Genomic DNA, 20,248 nt, shown 5'->3' with positions numbered 1-20,248 from the left:
AAATTGTTTCATTATAATAATATAAAATAAATTGATAAAAATTACAATAGATAAAAAATTACTCAGGATCTATCTTCCTATAATACTGTTAATTACGCCTCTCATCGGTGCAGCGAATAGTGGCGGATATTTTTTCCTATGATCAGTGATCACAAATTTAATTTAATTTAAGTGTAAACAATAAATAAGTGCAAATACACGGTTAATGATGCTTTGATATTTAATCCTCGCCGCCAACACTTCCTATCGCTTCTCCGTACATGATACTTAATAGTACAATATTATTATTACTATTATACATGCATAATAATAATATAATGTATATAGTTTCTCGTCGTTCACACACATACAACACACATATAATATACATATAGACATATATAAAACGATCTTCGACCGAGGAAAAAAAAATAAAATCTGACAGCCCAACACTCTACGTTCTACTGACAGCAGTCGACTTGAAGATAACGTCCTGCAGCCTGCGATTGACTCGTCTTCCGCGAATCCTCTCGGCCGTTTTCATCATTACACACTCGCGCACAGACTATATATATATATACATATTATAGGTAGATAAACGTGTGTTTGTGTGCGCGCATCGTAATAGGGACAGTGAGGGCCGAGGGCGTGAGGTCGGGCAAGTGCGCGCACATTATTACAATATATTATTCAGTTTCAGATGACGTGCGAGTACCTATGTATGAATGTATGTTTGTATGTATGTATGTATGTATGTATGTATGTATGTATAGATGTATGTATGTATGTATGTAGGCATGTATATATGAAAGTGTGTATGTATATACACATAATAAAACTATGTACAGTGGAGCGTCGTCTCTCCGGCTCCGGAACATCGCGCCTACCCGTGGGTGGTCCGTACGCTATAATATTATAGCTGCTGCCGCCGCGGGAGACGCGATCTTTCTTATATGTATATACACACACACGGTGTATACTTATTATAATATACGATATTATTATTGTATTTTACAACGCGCCGTTTTTGGGGGAAAAAACCCGATAAGTACGTACGGGGTTGCAGAAGTGCGCATGTACTTAGCGAGTGTCCTCATCTGTGTGGTCGACCAACAATTGTATACAGTATGATATATATGGTACGAATAATATTTACTATTATTATTATTATTATTATTATTATTTTATGGTTCTATTGTGACCTCCTATTTATAAACAAGAAATTTCATAAAATATAATATATCGACCGTAAAAGTGCTTTAAGCAAAAAGGTATATGCAGGTTCGTGGTATTTATGTTTGAAATTTCTAAAGTCCTATAGTACCTAAATGCATTATATAGTAGGTACCTAATAATATATGAGCTTTACATACTACGTCATAGTTTAAAGTACCTAATATAGGTAATATTAACATTGATTAGAATTTATTATATTTTGCAAGATAGCCTAGATAACATAGTTAAGATTTTTTTGGATGAATAATCAATAATGAACGGATTATTTTTTATTATTATTTAGTACTCTAGTGGACACTAGAGTACTAGACACAAAATAAAGCATTTCAGCGTTATTTCATATTACTAATATTATATTAAATACTTATTTCACAAATTACGACTATTTAAGTAGATATTTAGCCGATGATTTAGAAATGCTATTTATTTTATGAATTAAGTTTACAAAATACCAATAGGTATACTATGCATCATATAGATTCTACCATTCTTCCAAAAAAATAACAAATCTACAATGATAAAATTAAACAATTTGCAATAACTATAATTATTTAACAAAAGAATTCACAATCAGCTATGCACAAACAAAAATAATTTAAATATAATATGATGAAAGTATAATAGGTATAAATTTGGTTTTTTTTAGAAAATCTATTTATTACACAATCAAATTATGAAATAGATGATCTATTTAATCGATTTAAATTTATATTAAGCATCCCTATACCTTCTCCCGTGGTCTCCCGATTCCCGTCTTAGACCTCAGACAAGTCTTAAACTGTTTGATAAAAGCAAATTAAAAATGTTTAAATTGTGCTGGTTGTCGTGACATATTACATAAGTCGGAGAAGAAAAAAAATATAAAACCGAATAAAAAGATATCAACCAAAATGCTTAAATTGAATTAGTAAAATAAACTAACATGCACGATATGAAATCTGAACGCTTTATGATTAGGTCGTCTAAGATCTGCCCACAAACACGGTAAGTGGAATAATCAATAAATATGATTGATATTGTCGCACGCAACGAAAATCGGTCTCGTTTCAAAATATTATTATTTTTAATAAATTAAAGTTACGAAAAATAACACGCATTTCAATATTGTCCTGCGATATAAACCAAAAATAGTACCTATACCTATAATTAAACGGATCCGTATCAAAAAAAAAAAAAACGCCCTCGTTCGGAGGGGTTGATTTTCACAACGGGGATTTCGAATTCGCGTCGGTGAATTCTATAATATAGAATTATGGTGCATGTTATTTACGGCGAATTCGTTTGCCCATAATAACGGCCGCTGCAGTTTCCGTCTCGTTGCACCCGGACGACGGCGGAATTTATGTTATTATTATTATTATTACTACCTATATTATACTGTGTGCGTATATTAGGTTAAATATTATACTAAAACGCAAACGCTTTCATATTATGGGATTAATTTACGAGCGATTTTTTTTTTCTGCCCTCCGCCGTCCCTCACCTAAAGGACCGCGAGTTTACCGCCCGTTTATCTGACAAGGCGTATCTTCGTCCTCACCCTCTCGGCGGACACTGCAGCAGCCGTTGCGTGAGGTCTGGCGCATCGCCTATATTATAATATATAATAATAATATTACAATATCTGCTGCGACGACGACGACGACGATAACGAGGGACAAAGGGACACGCATTTATAAATATATTATTATTATAATTTACGCTCAAGAATTTATAATTTTTTTTTTCTCTCATTCTTCGCGGCGCGCGTATAACGTACAATAATCAAATAATATAAAATACCTACCTGATAATAGTAATAATAATATGTACGACGATAATTATTATACGCGAGTTCCGTGTCCATTATTTTGACGTGGCGGCGCGACTATATTTATGTATATATTATGCATATGATAAGTTGTATATATATTACACACACACACACACACACACACACACACACTATATAGGTATATACACGAATACACCAACGGACACACATTTACCTACGTCGCATGTACACTTGGGGTTTGTCGTGTCACAGCCCTTGCCTGGTGTCTGTACACGGCTGGTTACGCTGTCTGCGGCCGCGATCATAATAATATTATAATAACAATATAATTTATTCTAAGGTTCGTCTAAGACTGTAGACTCGGGTGTTCAATGCAGGTGACGTCTTTTGAACGTCGATAGGACTTGCTTTTTGCGTACGTACTACTATCGTGACGCACGACGCACAATATTTAAGTATATTTTTATTTTTATTTCAATAACCGCATATACATTCGAATAATTATAATTATACGCGGTGTGAATCTATTTTCGATACCGTCAAAGCGGATCATTTAATCGGTCGATTTCCGTGTTTTTTCAAAAATAAATCACATGGTTTGAGGTCACGTTACCTATTTATAAGACCACAATTTTGAAAAAAATATGTTTTTTTCTACAATATTGTATGATTGTTAGTTTTTATTACTTTTTTAAGCATGTTTAACGACGGTTTTTAGTATTTTATTCTTCTATACATCACATGATATACATTTTTCAGTCTGAATTAAAAATGTTTTCTAAAGATGCTGAAAGATAAATATCAAATCTTGAACAAAATATGTATTTATGTTTAAAGAGGAAAAATCGCACACAATCAATTTTAAGGGGTTTTATATAGGCAGTATTAACATAATTTTAGAATAATGGCAAATTATTATAAAAATTGTTATTTAAACTCGTTTTTTTATTTAGAATAGCTATTTGCAAAATGGGGTTGTGTGTTTCATGTTAATTTTTGCAAAATTATAAAGTGATGTACCAATAAAAAAACAGTTTAAATAATAAAATATATAGTAAATCATCAAATTTCCACACATAATTATTGTAATAAATTAGAGCTGTTTTTGTTTTAATCACGGAAACGTTTAAACATATGCCATAAATTATAATATAAATAATTATTACTTCACCATGTATCTAAAATAAGAAAACAAAGGCAATTATTGAAATTACTAACTTTTTGTTAATTAAAAATAAAATAGTAATAACTAATAACCAATAACAAAAATAAAGTTTTCATCTATAATTACCCATATGTTATAGTATTTCTTATTATATATTTAATTAAATAAACCATAAACATATAATTTTCAAAAAAATATTGAGATTAGAAATTGGTATGGAGCATACTAATGAGTAATGAGTATTGATACCGAGACAAAAATAATATAGGTATACTATATAATATTGTATGCAAAAAATCAGAACGTGAATATGTGAAAATTAAAATTGTTTAATTTTATATCTTTGAATAATAGATGGATAGTTGCTATGACTGGAATTGAACACTCGACTTTGTTAATGAATATATTAGTTATCCTATACTTTAACTTTAAGTGTAATTCACTCAATATTTTGTTTAGTTGTATGTAGTCACTTTGATCTGATTTTGAGTTTAGCCTCTCAAATAATTTAATTGATTTTAAGAATACCCAATTTTTAAAAATCAAAATAAAATATATCCTTATTAGGTGTTAGCTAGAATCGATTCTCAATCATTTTTTGTACCAACTAATCTTAATGTGATGGTAAAAAAAAATGTTTTCTAATCACCAATCAGTTGTAATCAGATAATGGATGAATCGTCTTTTTGAGTAACCATTCGAAACATAGTAGAAACTAAATAGGTACCATAAATATTAAATACCAATATAATGTAATGTGTATTCATAACTCAAAAATGGGTTGGACACCTGCAGCCCTTAACGTGGTGGTATTTTTACGTTTACTGCATAAATGCGTAATACACCCGTCAAAATGCATGTAAATTTAAATAGTTTTTTCAAACACACACACACATAGACATTTATATTTAAATTGTACGATGTACCTACGTTATAATATCTATATGAGTGTGTGTGTATATTATAGGTGCCGGGTACACTGTATATGGCTTCATTCGAAATGTTTTCCCGTCGAACAGTAGGTTGTAAATCAACACGACCCCCTTGACGTGTCCGAACGGGGTTCGTTAATCAATGACACGAAGTTATCCTGTGGATAATTCACATTTAACCAATTGTAATTTAAATATTTTATGTACTTCGTGTTCGTGCATTGTACACGCACAGTTACAGATAATACGATACTCGACAGAACAAGAGTGTTATTATAAAAAAAAAAAATTATAATAATAAATAAATACATAGTGTTTATTATTGTTATTGTAATGGTCAGGTTTGTCTCCATATTATATATGTAGGTACGTGCCGTGATTTTCATTAACCTAGTAAAAAATAATTTACGACGGTTCCTATGGATGTGTAGGTGCATAACACTAAAATATGCTGCGGCGAAGTGTGTACATTTTATCATTATAATATTATACCAGTGCGTGTCGGAGGAGGCATATTACGTCCGCGATTCAAAACACATATTAAACTGATCGATAATAATATTATAATAATGCCAGTTCCATTGTACCAATAGGGAACATGACATTTTTTTTTCTTCAAAAATTATATGCATCGACAAACGTACCTGTGACATACGTGTTGGGATTGTTAATAAGTTATCTCGGTATAAAAGTCAACAACAAAATAATTTAATATATACCATACCTGCTATACAATACAAACGCACAGTCCTGGGGAGATACGACGAACTTTGACACATTTAAATGCAAATTTATTCACCGCAAAATACGTAGGTATTGTTGTTAAGTTTGCTCGAACTAAACTTTCATAAAATATAACTTATTGAAACACACGAAGTGATTCATGCATAAACTTATGCGATGCACGTTTCACTTAATCCTCTATTCGGGTATGTCTGCAATATTATTATAACATCTATAATACTACCCTCATAATATTATACCACAAGGATGTTCAATGGTATACTATATTACAGTTGATTGTATGTGAATAAATTATTGTGTCGGTCAGCAGTTAATCGTATTGTGACTGTACTCTTATAACAATAATAATATGTACCTGCGTAATGTAAGACCTGTATAAAATTTGTACTTGGACGCCATGTAACAAATTGTTAACACATACATTAATATTACCTATATTATCAACGTAGAGATACGTTTGGTGATAAATTTAAAAAAAAGTTATATATGAAAATAAACCATGTCTTATTGAATTATATAACATTTTTACAATTTATATAATATGTATATATGTAATATATTGCCATGGAACAAATTAAAACAAAACATGATTCATAAGCGAATAAAACTAATGTAAATTAATTGCGTACAGATATAAATGATATAATAAATAAAATATTATGAATTATGATATTACGAATTCTAAACCGAAATTTAAAATTCATGATATAATTATAGATTATTTTCATATTATATAGATGTGTATAGAAATAAATTAAAAACTAATTGGTCTAAAGAAATACTTACAATAATCAAAGTTCTTTAATCAAATGTTGATTATTTTTGTAGAATAAAAGATTTATTGATGAAGGTACTTAGATCCAAGGTTATCTCGAGATACGAGGAGTTTAAAGTTTCTACTTTCTATACTATAAAAACGTATGTATAAACGTATCATAATTTGGTGATATATTATCATTGTTTTATCATAAGCAAATGAGAATTTCGTTGTATAATTTTTACTTACCATATTTTTAATACGTGTATCTTGAGTTACTTGTAGCGCACTGTCAATAAATAATAGAGGTATAATTTATAATGTTTCAACTATACATAAACTCAAGGGGCATATGATATGCAACATAATGATAACTACTAATAAGTAATAAATACTAATAACTAGGCAATCAAAAATAACTCCTTATAAGTTATGGGTAGGCAACCCAAAATAATCCGTAATCACTACACCGCATAACTTAAGATAAATACAAATAAAACGACTCTAATCGAAGATGGTCTGTCAGCCTATACCTAATATAACTAAGTATATAGTTTAATGATATTATTGTAATTAAAGTAATTTATTTTACTATTAGGCATTAAAACAGTAACAGTAATTTAAAAATGTCATTATATATAAAACATAATAGTATACTCTAAAAGTTTTATTTTGCCCAAAATAATAATTTTAAATTACAACAAAATAACTAAAATAGTTATTCTAGGTTTTAAATTTTAATAAGTAATTTCGTACTAATTTGAACTTAAAAATAATGGAGAATATGGTAAACTGTGGCAAAATTAACCTTTTTCTAAAAGTTGATAATATATAAACTGCGACAAAATACAATTTTACATTATACTATCTGCGACAAAACCGATAAGATACATTTTACAAACAGCGGCAATTTATTTTATATACCTTCTATATATACAGCAGAGATGTAAAATTTCATATTTTCACTGACTTGTTGAAACTTTTCATGTTTACATGAAATTTTTCAAAAAAAATTAAACTTTTGATTTAACACTTTTATATACCTTTAATTTGTTTTGTATAATATGATTCAATAGCTTTTTTTACACATCTAAATATTATTGTTAAATTATTTTAAAGTGATTTATATATTAATGTAATTACCTATTAGATGCTGGCCATCTTAATTTCATTTATTATAAATGTATTTTGTATAGTATTACATATTATTCAATTAACGGTTCATAAAATAATTGTCACGCATTGGCCTGGCCACAGGCGTTATGTTTATTAAGTAGTCGCTCCATACGCCTGCCGGCTAAAAACAAAGTGACTATGGCCGTAAAAATGAATAATATTTTTATGAGTGTTTGAAGTTTAAATTTTTACAACATTGGATATTATTTACTCGATTTCTTATGAAGCTATTTTCTTATTTTGTTGTAATTCAAAAACACACAACTGTAGATACTTGACATTTATACATCATATGTTTATTTTATCAATTCCCAAACTTGATAAAATTTTAAAAATATTTTGACTCATTTTGAGTTGTTTACGGGCATTATCAATTTCATTATCAATTTGTTGGGACAAAAATTGTGAAAATTGAATAAACGGCTCCTGATATATTGTTACAATAACAGTTAAAAAATGTTAAAAAAAACATTTTCACGCATTTTTTTTTATAAGCATTTAAAGTTTGAATTTTGACAAAATTGATCAAGTTTTAAAATTAAAAATGATTTTGGTTAAACATTTATAAAATGTTCAACTTTTAGAGCCAAATATTGAAAATGTAAAACAAGGTTCCACGTAAATAGGTAAATAAATTACTTTCTTCACAATAATATAATCAAATATACTTATAGTAATATCATGTGCTGACTGACTGTCTTCACTCAGAATCGTTTTTCGTATATAATGATATTATATCTTTGAATTCAAATTTAACTACATCATTACAGTGGGCCTACAATCTACATGTAACCTACTGTACAGCAGTGCGACACCATCTTGCCCACATTTTTAATATTTATACCAGTAATTAAAAATTATAATGAGGATCATTTTATGACATTTTAAAATATTATAGATTTGAATGTTTGAGACATTTGTATCAAAACGAAATGTGTCTATTAAGCTCAAAATAGATACTGTGAATATTTTTGCATGTATAGATATTACTTATATAAACATTTGGTGAACATTTCAATTATCTATTCGTTACCTTTTTTTAATGAGAATTTCGTTGGAACATTTTCAGTTACCATATTTTTTATATGCGTACCTCGAGTTATTTGTAGCTTACTGTCAATAAATAATATAGGTACAATTTAAAATGTTTCAATCAAACATAAACTCACGAGGAATATCTAATACAATAATACTTTCTAATAAGTTAAAACTCAAAAATAGGCAATCTAAAATGACTCTTTATAACTTATTGGTAGGCAACCCAAAATATGGACTTGTACTTAGTGCTTGTACTAAATGCACTTAGTAATATTATATTATTGTCTGTCAATGAATAGTACATCTCATTTTTATTTTTTATTTTATATTTTAATCAAATAATATAACAATATTATTCTTTTAAGTAATGTTTCAGTTCTGTAAAAATGTAACTTTTAATTTTGTATTAAGTATAGCCAGATATTGTTTCTAGGTACCAGTGACTAGAACCTTTTGAATTTATCGGTATCGGGTCCAGTACTGGTTTTCCAAAAATAAAATAACTGTTCCGATTAGGTTTTGGTTTTTTAATAAAAAAAATAAAGGTATTAGTTCCAAATAATTTCGGTACCGGTTCCAGATAATTTAGGTACCGAAAAGTGTATAATGATTTTAAATACCTATCCGAAATGTGGGTTTAATTAATAGCATGAGAAATATTAGAAAACTCATATGATCATACATAGTTTTTTACACAAAACAGTAATACCATTAAATTATGACAAATAAAATTATTTTATTTTTGAACCCAAAAGAAACTATTTAGTTTTAAAATTCCTGGTTCGGTTCTGGTACTATATTTATTAAAATAAAGGTTTCGGTTCCGGTTCTGGTTCTTAATATTCCAAAGGTTCCGGTTCTAAAAACTGTTCTTTTAGGTTCGGTTCCAGTTCCTGCTAGATACTGATAATATTTACAAAATATCAATTTTTGAATTTTAAAATAAAATTATTTTTAACAAACACTGATTTGTAAAAATTAAATTATAATATTTTATATCATACAGTTAGTAAGTATAATAAAGGTAGGCAAATTGTTGCTAAAAAAAGTAACATACAACAAAACGTAGGTATATTATATAATAATGCGTTTAATGGTATTGATAAAATATGTATGAATTACAACCCATCAGTTCTCATATTATAACTTATAAAACAGTATTAATTGTAATATTTTTTAAATGTGGTGAACGAATTAATTTATGAAAAGTATATGATTTTTGTTTTATACATAAACAATTTTTATACTGATAATGATTTTAGTTTTTAAAATCATTTATAGTGTTTACAATTATGTCAATTCCTTCACGTAATTGTGCTTCTGTAATTATTAATGGTGGCGAGAATCTCAATGCACCTGACCCAATAGGCTTGGAAATCATTCCATTGGATTTCAGTTCATTGTTTAGTTTGTAGACATTGGATACGCCTTCTGTAAATTTAACACAAATTAAAACATTATTGTATGTTTAATCTCTTAACGAGAAATTTTAGTCTGTAAAATAACTGTAATTTATAATTTATATTGATTAATTAGAGCTCAACATGATACCCGTGTATTGATAGAGAATTTAGTGTGCTAAACTATATTTTGAGCTTATATATAATTATTGACTATTATAGGTAGGTATAAGTAATAAACAATGAATGATACAATTATAAGATTTTTTAGTTTAAACATAATTATTACAGCATGCGTAAAGTGCATTAAAATAGTTAATTAGTTACATTGTGCACGTCAAACATACGTGTATAATCATATGTCATTATACGTATATAATACCTAAACAATATTATATAGGCCCATTATATATACGCAAATAGAATGAAATATTATCCACTTGAAATAAATAAATATATTTATATAGAGATTTTATAGCAATAATAAATAAAAATTTTATGCCAACTTAATACACGAATCAAGTAGATTTTTTGGTTCATATTTAGGTATTATCATGTTTTTCAAAATATGTATTTAATGAAAACATACCTGTGTTTAATACGATAGCATTCAGCAAACCTCTTCCTCTGACTTGAACAACTTTGTCTTTGTTCAAACGGGCAGTGAGCTCTGACCTGAAGATCTCACCCATCTTGAATGCGTTTTCTACTAAACCTTCGCTTATGATTACGTCTAGTGAAGCCAGTGCGACCTTACATGCTAACGCATTTCCACCATATGTCGACCCGTGAGTACCAGGAGTAAGAACATCCATTATTTCACTGTTACCCAATACCGCAGAAATCTATTATGCGAATCGATTTGATTTTATTTAGACATTCGTTAACAGGTATGACCTAATGTTTTTTAAATTGTACTCACCGGGTACACTCCACCGGACAGTGCTTTACCTAGGATCAACAGATCCGGTTTAACATTTTCATAATCGACTGCTAACATTTTTCCGGTTCTACCCAGTCCAGCTTGTACTTCATCATCGATCCAAAGGACGTTGTATTTTGTGCAAAGCTCACGAACTCCTTTCAAGTAGCCTAGAGTAGGTACCACTGCTCCTGCTTCGCCTTGTAACGGTTCCACCATGAATGCACACACGTTTGGGTTTCTCAATGCTTGCTATAAGAAAATTCAAAATTCAAATCGTGAGATAAACCATATCGGTCACTAGCTAATATGATTAACACTGTATGGTATCAATAGCAGTATTAAAAAATATAAAATTGAAATGCTTTGGAAAAATACTGATTACGATTATGTTTGTGCCATATTTGTTTTCTCTCTCAGACCCATGTGGTAACATTGTAACATAGATAAAATGCATTCACGTAAAATCGTTTTCTTTTTATGAAAACATTTTTGAAGGTTTGACGTATCGGTTTTAGTTTTATTTGACTTTGTATTCAACTTAAAAAAATAAAATGGTTATTAAATTGTATCGAGACAATATTTAGACAAAACGATATGTCATACCCTCTATAATTTTTATAATGGATAACTTTACTCAAAGATTTCTGAAAAAAATAAATAATTTTGCGTGAATGCAATTTGTATATGTTGAATCCAGAGAGAGAAAACCAACTGACATCCTCTTAAAGGTAAAATCAAATAAAAAATACAGACATTCAAATTTGAAAATAAAAATATTAAAATAAATCAGTAAATCAGCCAAATATTTTATATATTAATAATTTTGTCAGTCACAACTATTAGAGTTATTAACTCAATTTTTATTATAGTTATGTCTTTACTTTTAGTATAATATATTCATAACTAAAAAATTTTAAAAAAATACTGAGAAAATATATAAAATAAATAATTTAAAAACGTTTAGATTTCGTAAGATATGTTTTTATAAATTGAGCCAATGAAAATAATAAAAAGTAAATAATATTTCGGGTTTCTTTAAATAAAATTATCGAAATCTTCATATCATAGAAAAATACAACATTATTATCTAATAATTAATTTTGTTTCATATTCACCTCTAATTTTCCTAAATCATCATAAGGCACTATTTGATAACCAGGAACATGAGGTCCAAATTCATCGAAGGAAGTTGGATCTGTGGATGCAGAAATGGCAGCGATTGTTCTTCCCCAAAAATTACCATGGGCAAATACAACTTGTGCTTGATTTTGTGGAATTTTTTTCACTCTATATCCCCATTTTCTGGCAATTTTGACACTAGACTCTCCTCCCTCGACACCTTAAGATAATATAAAACAATTAGTTGAATAATCAAAAGTGTATAATATAGGTACTTGATAATCAATATCAATTTAACTATTTCAGTAGTAAAATGTTCTATTAAAATATAATATTTACATTTTACAAAATGTATATCAAAATAAATGTATTTTACCAGTATTCATGTTCAAAACTTTTTCATAATCAAACTGTTTAGTCAAGAACTCATTAAGTTCATACAGTGAATCGTGAAATATAGCTCTTGACGTGTGATGAAGTTTGTTTAATTGATCTGTCATAGCCTTAATAATTTTTGGATGACAGTGACCCTGATTAAGGGTGGCAAATCCTCCAACAAAGTCGTAATATTTTTTTCCTTCAACATCCCACATAAAAATCCCTGAAATTGTTTAAAAATTAGAACAATGATTTATTATGTTTATGTTTAGAATATACATTAAAAAAAAAATGTTAGTTATTTTGAAATTTAAATCTCGATTGGAATTTTTTTTATTCAACAATACGATTAAATAATAACCTTCTCCTCTGGAGATGACCACGGGGCTAGGATCATAATTGTTCGCAGACACTTTTTTCTCTCGTTGAATCACTTCAGCAGATGATTTAGCAGTACTTGAAGTTAACCGTGTGACACTGCCATTATTGAAAAGTCTTGTGTACTTGAGTAACTGAGAACTACGATTTTGTAGGCCTGACATTGTGTTTTGATGTCAAAGATCATATCTAAAAAATAATAATGGTACGCGTTAATACTATTATAATACCTTCCTACTTACATTTTAATTACAATAAATTAACAAATTAATAAATATTTATGAGTCAGTAAGTTTATGAAATGTAAAACATTGACTTTTATAAGTCAAACTAAAAATTAAACATAATAACGCTGTTTTAAATCTAAAATGATAAAACATTATTAATATAACGAACAGGATGAGTGATCAGTAGAAAATGATGTAAATAATAATTGTTAATCGTATTATTACTAAAACAATAGTTATTGTTAAGTTTAAATAAAAATCGTGTCTGGAAAACTTTGCTGAACAGAAGTGAACATGTTATGCATTTAGATTTCCATATAAATTTAAAAAAAAAACCAATAAAGTGTATAAAATAAAAATGATTTCGTTTCAGTGAAAAAAAATAAAAATACACTTAACAATAATTGCCAAGTCTGTGTTGTCGGTGCCAACTGAAATGTTGTGCGCAACCGAAGTCGTCCAGTGAAGTATTACTAATAGTGACTATAACTCAACTGCACGGTGTCAAATAATCTTCGAATGGTGTAATAATTATGTTTAACGATCCTTATTCAGTGATACGACAAATAATTAATATAAGTGCCATTAATTGACCTTTTCGTCGATACGAGTTCGATGTTTAGTCTTTACAGTCCGGGAACTCTGCACAGTAGGGGGACTTAATATAATGATTACCAAACGTCGAACGATGGCACGATTAATCTATTGATCCATATATGAAGTAGCTACATAATATCTTATTATTATCATAATGACATAATTTTAAATGCGATAGTTATTATTTTACGGATTAACTATTATTGACACTAACAACACTACGCGATTATATTTCGAACCACTTTATGTCAAGCATACTATGACGTGTGCATGAAAAGAATCAATTCCTTTTCGATTTCTTACGTCTGTACAGCAAGGCTGGGCAAGTTAATGATTTTTTTTAACTCAGTTAAGTTAAGTCAATATGCATCAATAATAAAAAGTTGATAGTTAAAAGTTAATTTAACTATAGGTTAACTCAGTTAAGTTAAAAGTTAATACACACTTTTTGTTAACTATTTATTAAGTTAATTAAAAAAAGTTAATTTGTTTACACAACGCTAGCGTACTTAATTTTTTTCCAACTCAAAACTAAATTATAGGATATAGTGTTAATACTTCATACAGTATTTTCATATAAGTTAGATTCGAATGATATCAATTTTTAACTTTAAAAAATTCACGGTGAATATTTTTTGACATGAAAACAAAATAAATTAACTTAAATTACTTCTTAAAATGAAAAATTAACTCGTTAATTTCACGTTAATTAAAAAAGAAATTTAGTAAGTTAACAGTTAAGTTAATGGAAAGCCAAAAGTAACTAGTTAAGTTAAAAAGTTAAAATTAAATTAACTTTAACTTTTTAACTCGTTAATGCCCAGCCTTGCTGTACGGTAGCTAATTTGAAAGGTCAATAACAATGATAACATTAATATTGTTGTTTGTTAGACGAAATCATTATGATTAGGTAACGGTCCCTATGTAATATTACGATAAAAGGATAAACCACCAAATGTTTCAAATATACCTACTATACTTAATATGCAAGTGTGAAAAAAATCATTAACTCATAATAACACGACAATAAAACATTTATGAAAACTGCCAATTTTTTTATTTTTTTTTTGATATTAATAAAGTTTTTATTCAATCTGTTACAAATAAGAACAATAAAACTGTCTAATGAAATATTTTATGTTAATTAATTAATAGGAATAATTTGATTGATTGAGATATGCATATTATACGATATTAATAAATATAGGTACACATTAATAATTACATTTTCAATCTAGGGAACTAATATTTTTTTAAACATTTTCATTCAAAAGTTACATTCTGATATTATTCAAGAAATCATTTATTATTATTTAACAATTTTTCTCATCATATTTTATTCATAATAATATTAAATATTATTTGTTACGCAACACCAATTATCAACAAAATTGATTTTGTATTTTAGCTTTAATCATTCATAATAAATAATTGTAGATACTAGTGTATACTTACTGACATTTTCAATAAAAATACTTTACTTGCATTTTATAAACAAAATACAGTTTCAAATATTTAGAGTATATTTTTCACTTAAAACTTTAAAATTGCATACTTTTTTAGTTTTTTATTCGATTTATGTTGATAAAATCGTTGTTACTCAATTCAAAAGCTTCAAATGTAATACAAAATTCTTCAAAAGAATATGTTATTATAATAATATTTCAAAATATCATAGGCACTTTTTTTTTTCCTATAAGCGTTTGAAAATTTAACTTAACCTTACTACCGTAGGTATAGTGTATAACTAATATATAAATAAAAATAATAGAATAACTAGGTAATAATAACATTATATAAATACATTTTAATCTATATAGTCCTTAAGACTAAGAAATAGACGAGAATGTTACACCATCTCAACTCAAAATCATTTTTCGTGTACCTACAATGATGAAGAGGACACCACATCTTCATGTGTTGTCTCCGTCTTACAAACGTAAAAACTGGCAAATTTTACGTTAGGAATAATACATTTTATTCTGTAATTTCTAAAATTATAGTTAAATGACCTCTTTTAAAATTTAAAGCTACTTATAATATTATTATCTATAGGGCGTCTTATAGGTTTTTTATTATATTTATGTTTAAAGCAAGTTATAAGTATTTTAAAATTTTAAACTATTTGTACATCTCAAAATACTCATATAACTCGCTTTAAAATTAAAATTAAAATAAAAAGCGTATGAGATACCCTTTATTATTAATCTTACCTTTAAATTCCATAAGAGGTAATTTCACTATAATTTTAGAAATTACGGAGTAAAATGTATTGTTGTGAACGTACAATTTGCAATGTTGTACGTCTGTAAGATGGAGAAAACCAAAACGGGTGTGGTGTCCTCTTAAAACGGTTAAAACTTAATTTATTCATTACAACTTTAGTTACCTACTAGGTAAGTAGGTATTGGGTAAAGTAGGTTTACTTAAGAGGACGTTACACCCGTATGTGTTATCTCTGTATTTTATACACGTACCAGATTATAACTACAAGTTGTTTGTAGCTAATATCAAAGAGATTTTACATACTATAGAATTTTTAGGGGATAATGATTTATAACCGGTGTCCTAGAAAAGAGTTTCTTTTTCATACATTTATTTTACAACGAGTTATATTATGCATTTTAAAAATTATGTACATAATTATTTAATTACCTTACGAAAACGCAGGCATAGTTTTAATATTGTCCTCCATAAATTCGATATTATGAACATTCGATCTAATGTCGACTATGATTGTATTAAGAATCCTGTGTCTACTTAGATTTACTATGTGTACACGTTGGGGTGAAGCTTAATGAGATAAACTCAGAATCTACAGTCTACATTACAAAATAGTGAGAAGGATGGCTGGCTTAGCCTATAATTTAAAGTACCTATTATAATTTATTAATGTATTATTTTATTTAATGTACATTTTTATACTATACACAATGTATTTATATATAGATTATTTTGTAAATTAAATTTTTTTGTCAATAAAGTATAATAACAATCTATATCTATATAATATAATAGAAAAATAATATATAACAATATATAAGAAAAAACCACTCACTCACTTACTTATTCATAGCTATATCCTAGTTTTGTAAACTACAAAACGTGCGAATTTGAAATTTAATTATACTGGTTACTCTAACGATCTATAGACGTGCAATAAGAAAAGATTTTCCGGTACTCGCCTTATAAAGAGGTGATCAAACAGGTGATCAAATCATCAAATCTTGAGATTCATGATGCAGGAAACTTTTGTTCATTTACAAAAGATGGTTGCCATTGGTTGCAGATTATAATAGTAGTAGTATAAATTATTATTATTATTTATATATAAATGGTTGCCATTGGTTACTCAGGCAGGTACAATCATGCATCAAATTGTCAAGCTTATTGCCTCAAATAGAGAAACTATATCTTTAAACCAAATATATATGTGTAGCATAAATACTCAAAATCTACTAAATTAAATTTGACGAAAATATCAGGGACTGTTTTTAGAGATGTAAAGATTAGAGAGTAAGTAGTTTATACCACGTTTAAAAATATACCAAGACGTACTAAATCAAATCCGCGACTTGCGGTTGCCCATCTCGGTCAAATTATTTAACAAAGCTATATACGTTGACGCCGATTTGTCCGTGAACTGAGGTACACTAATACTGAATATTCCTACTCAAACCGAGACACGTCTATGTAGCGTATATACTTTATGTCTTTATAGGATTTGCAACAAAAAATAACTGCACACGAGCGAAGACCAGATATTCGGCTATTAATGATATTGTATTTATTATAACCAGGCCTTGTATTTGAAAAATAAATTCCGTTTTATGTTATTTACAATTAAAACGTTACACAATTTGTGCTTTATCGTTATTTAGAATAGTATTAATAGGTACCTATTAAACGTATTAATAATAACTAATGCGAGCAGGTAATGGCCCGGATACGGAATATAATATAATCAATTCTAATTTCCGTATGCATGAAAAAATATTCCTACGAAACCAATATAACTTTTAAATAAATGGGTTTTAAATTATTTCGTTTTGCGTTATTTTTCGTTCAATGAAATTCTAAGAATTACGTTTTGTTTAATGATATACAATATATTTTGTTAATCGTTATGTTTTGTTTTGCGGTATTTAATTATTTTTAATTATTACTTTCCGTTATAATTACGTTTACAAATTGCAATCGTTTTTCGTCAAATTTAACGTTTGTAAGCCCTGAATTAATAACACAGTTGGGCTAATAATAATAAGAGGTAAAATATTTACTCACAAGACAGTTTTTTACAATAAAAAAAAAATACCTACAATTCAAGTTTTGAGTGAGGTAACTGGTTGCCGCTCTTAGAATGAAACAGTTAAATTAAATATAAAATTATTTGGTAATTAAATAAATCTCTTTTGTACCCAGATGTGATTTATATGAAGTACATACCTATTATACCTATTTATTTTTCATTTGTAATTGCATTCAAAAATTTATTTTTCATAATTAACCTATGATTATCACATTAGACCATGATAATATTACTTAGTTATTAATAGAAATTGATGATATTTCATAATTATGTTTTACTATCAAACAGAAAAATTACGTTAAGAAATATAATTGGTATAATACGTTTCGATTTTAGTTTATGTGTAGTTTAGGTTGGCAATATTATGTATAGGTTTAAAATTGCTTACCAGTAATCTTGTTTTCTCTTGTATAACAAAATCAATTAATCATTTAAATAACTATTATCCATATCAAAGAAAATACAATTAAATTTTAGTAGATAAATGTATGCAATTTATTTTTAATTAATAAGTTCAATTACTGTTTCTACGAATTTTGTATTCAAGGTGTATTATAATTTATAATATTAGTAGTTGTACACTAGTGTACACTATATTATTAAAAAAATAATATACACACATGATTAACGATTATTTTTTTTTCAGATAAGTTATAGGTAATAAAACAATTGTTTAGTTCATATATGATGTTTTTATATTTTATATTATTTCGATAAATAAAACCTAAAATAATACTTACAGGAATTTAAAAAAAATAATTGATTATTATATTTTGGTAAGTAAGTATTTGAAGCTAATATTAATTATACTTATTTAGGAACTATGTATTATCCAACTGCCTTTAGTATCTACATTCTACATAGGTACCAAATATTCCTAACTTCATTTAATAATTATTTTAGAGATGACTAAAAGATTTAAAGTAGGTAATCCTTATAGGTATTTTGTAAAATAAGATTTCGAAGATTTCAAATATGACATATTATAAACTTTATTACAGATTAAGTATAGGCATCTAAGTGACCAGTAAGTGTATTATGGTTAAATTGACTTGAAATCATTAAATATTTCTTAAGAATATAGTTCATGCTTAGGTATGACATTACATCTAGTAAAACATATTACCATTCAATTATTATTTTTTTTATCATTTTTGACTTTATACAATTTATATTGCAGTATTATAAAATTTAAATATATTACTTAATTTTAACAATAAAGCTAATATTTAACAACAAATAAATCTCATAATAATTCAATGTCGGTAACTTCTTTACGGTCATTGGCAATTCATTGTTAATATTAGGACCAACAATAAGGGCTGATATGTCGATTTAGTTAAAATAAAAACTGTATAATGTATAGTAGGTATCTATTTAAAAACAACCTTATGGCATGATTAAAAAAAGAAACTACTAACAAAAATACAATATTACATTATATTAGTTGCGTTAAACGCCTATGTTGTAAAATAATAATTAAATAATTAATTGAGAAATTTATACTTACATACAAATTTGTAAGACTTGAATAGGTATATTATACCAACACGATTCGTAAGACCGTATGTCGAGACTAGCAGACGGACATAGTATAATAAACATTTAATAGTGATTATTAAGATTTTATACTAATTTAAAAAAGTGTATTCCAAACAGCAACTGATCCACATAATTAGGCTTATCTTATCTAACTATATTAATTCTTCTTTATTTTCGATAATAATACATAGGTAATATTTGACACGTGCATTAGGTATGTTATTTTCGACATGTTTAGAAAATCATAATATGCAACAATACATTTTAATTGCCATTAAACACACAATAACCCTTATTTTATTACCTACCCACAGAAAATAAACGAATTTTACCTTAGGTACCTTCATTAGACGCATTGGTAGAAATTATGTGATGCCTGAAACTTTGATACTATTACATATTAATTATTACTACTAATTACTTTGTGTATTTTCAGTTTCAATACCGATAACACACCATATTTGTTGACCTACATTGAAATATTAATTCAGATACTATCATCAATACTTAAATAATTATATACATAATATACAAATATACATTTTTCTTTATTTAAAAAAAATAGTTCAATT

At 27.5% G+C, this 20,248-nt stretch overlaps 1 protein-coding gene across 2 annotated transcripts; it reads right to left on the bottom strand.

Moving 5' to 3' along the window:
• Positions 1–9,873: 9,873 nt before the first annotated feature.
• On the bottom strand, positions 9,874–19,800 carry LOC132935989 (ornithine aminotransferase, mitochondrial-like). 2 transcript variants are annotated; one of them, XM_061002637.1, is made up of 7 exons: positions 19,645–19,800; positions 12,985–13,190; positions 12,622–12,846; positions 12,242–12,465; positions 11,124–11,375; positions 10,791–11,046; positions 9,874–10,232 (listed from the first exon to the last, which is right to left on the bottom strand). In XM_061002637.1, exons 2-7 carry the CDS (start codon positions 13,163–13,165, stop codon positions 10,060–10,062), a joined length of 1,311 nt encoding a protein of 436 aa, XP_060858620.1. In that variant the 5' UTR covers positions 13,166–13,190; positions 19,645–19,800; the 3' UTR covers positions 9,874–10,059. The 2 variants fall into 2 exon arrangements, with proteins under 2 accessions (XP_060858620.1, XP_060858619.1); XM_061002636.1 differs by lacking the exon at positions 19,645–19,800 and adding an exon at positions 13,628–13,786.
• Positions 19,801–20,248: the final 448 nt, after the last annotated feature.

The sequence above is a fragment of the Metopolophium dirhodum genome, chromosome 1, assembly GCF_019925205.1.
Source record: "Metopolophium dirhodum isolate CAU chromosome 1, ASM1992520v1, whole genome shotgun sequence".
Lineage (NCBI taxonomy): Eukaryota > Metazoa > Arthropoda > Insecta > Hemiptera > Aphididae > Metopolophium > Metopolophium dirhodum.
Note: the sequence above shows the minus strand (reverse complement) of the source record. Positions and strands in the feature narration are given on the sequence as shown.